Source organism: Egretta garzetta, unplaced genomic scaffold, assembly GCF_000687185.1.
Source record: "Egretta garzetta isolate BGI_Z169 unplaced genomic scaffold, ASM68718v1 scaffold4, whole genome shotgun sequence".
NCBI classification, from domain to species: domain Eukaryota; kingdom Metazoa; phylum Chordata; class Aves; order Pelecaniformes; family Ardeidae; genus Egretta; species Egretta garzetta.
In genome coordinates this window covers 2489836-2490674 of record NW_009259329.1, presented here as the reverse complement: position 1 = coordinate 2490674, position 839 = coordinate 2489836, and the positions used below count along the sequence as shown (strand labels likewise).

The window sequence follows — 839 nt, the reverse complement described above, 5'->3', positions numbered from 1 at the left end:
ACAGTGTGGTTGTTTGTGGCCGGGCTGACCCTGCACGCCAGCTCCGGAGAGGACTTGGTGGTTGCGAGTCTCCCTGGGCTCCCCAGCCATGCTGACGCTGCCTTCTCTCCCTTGCAGTACTACGAGATGTCCTACGGCCTCAACATAGAGATGCACAAACAGGTGAGTCTGGGTGGCCCGGGAGCGTTGTCCCTGGTCCCCTGTCCCCAGAGTCTGGGTGGCACGGGAGCGTTGTCCCTGGTCCCCTGTCCCCAGAGTCTGGGTGGCACGGGAGCGTTGTCCCTGGTCCCCTGTCCCCAGAGTCTGGGTGGCACGGGAGCGTTGTCCAGGCTCCCCTGTCCCTGGTGCCCTGTCCCCACCTCACCATCCACGTCCTTTGGGGTCGTCTCTTCCCACAGAAAGCGTGGGAGGTCGCTCCCTGCCGTAGCCCAGGGAAAGCCACGCTTGTGGGTGACGTGCTCCCTCCTCTGTGCTTTGGGAGCTCTGCCCCGCTCTGCGTCGTGGCCATGGCCCGGCTCCCCGCAGGCGTGCGTGTGCTCCGGCGTGGGCTGCCGTTTGCTCGCTGGGTTTGGGGAGCATGTTCCCAGCTGGGTCGCTGGGTGCTTGTTGCAGCAGGCAGAGAGCAGCGGTGGAGGACTTGTGCTTGCCCGGCTGCGTACGCCAGGCGTGAGCGGCTCCTTGGGGACCATCGTGGAGGATGGGCAGGGTGACGGGCAGGGTGACGAGCTCTGGCTTGCTGCCTTTGCAACTGTCCAGTGCCAGCTGGCCCTGAGGGCAGCTCGCCTGGGGGCTGGGGCCGAGGAGCATCCGGGGTGGCTGGGGCGTGGGGGCGGGGGTTG

At 66.9% G+C, this 839-nt stretch overlaps 1 protein-coding gene across 1 annotated transcript in view; it reads left to right on the top strand.

The window, feature by feature from the left end:
• LOC104124434 (transducin-like enhancer protein 1) overlaps positions 1-839 on the top strand; it is a 12705-nt gene that overhangs the window by 2187 nt on the left and 9679 nt on the right. The window contains exon 4 of the mRNA XM_035892352.1: positions 118-162. Coding sequence (XP_035748245.1) covers positions 118-162 — 45 coding nt within the window. The remainder of the gene's footprint in view (positions 1-117; positions 163-839) is intronic.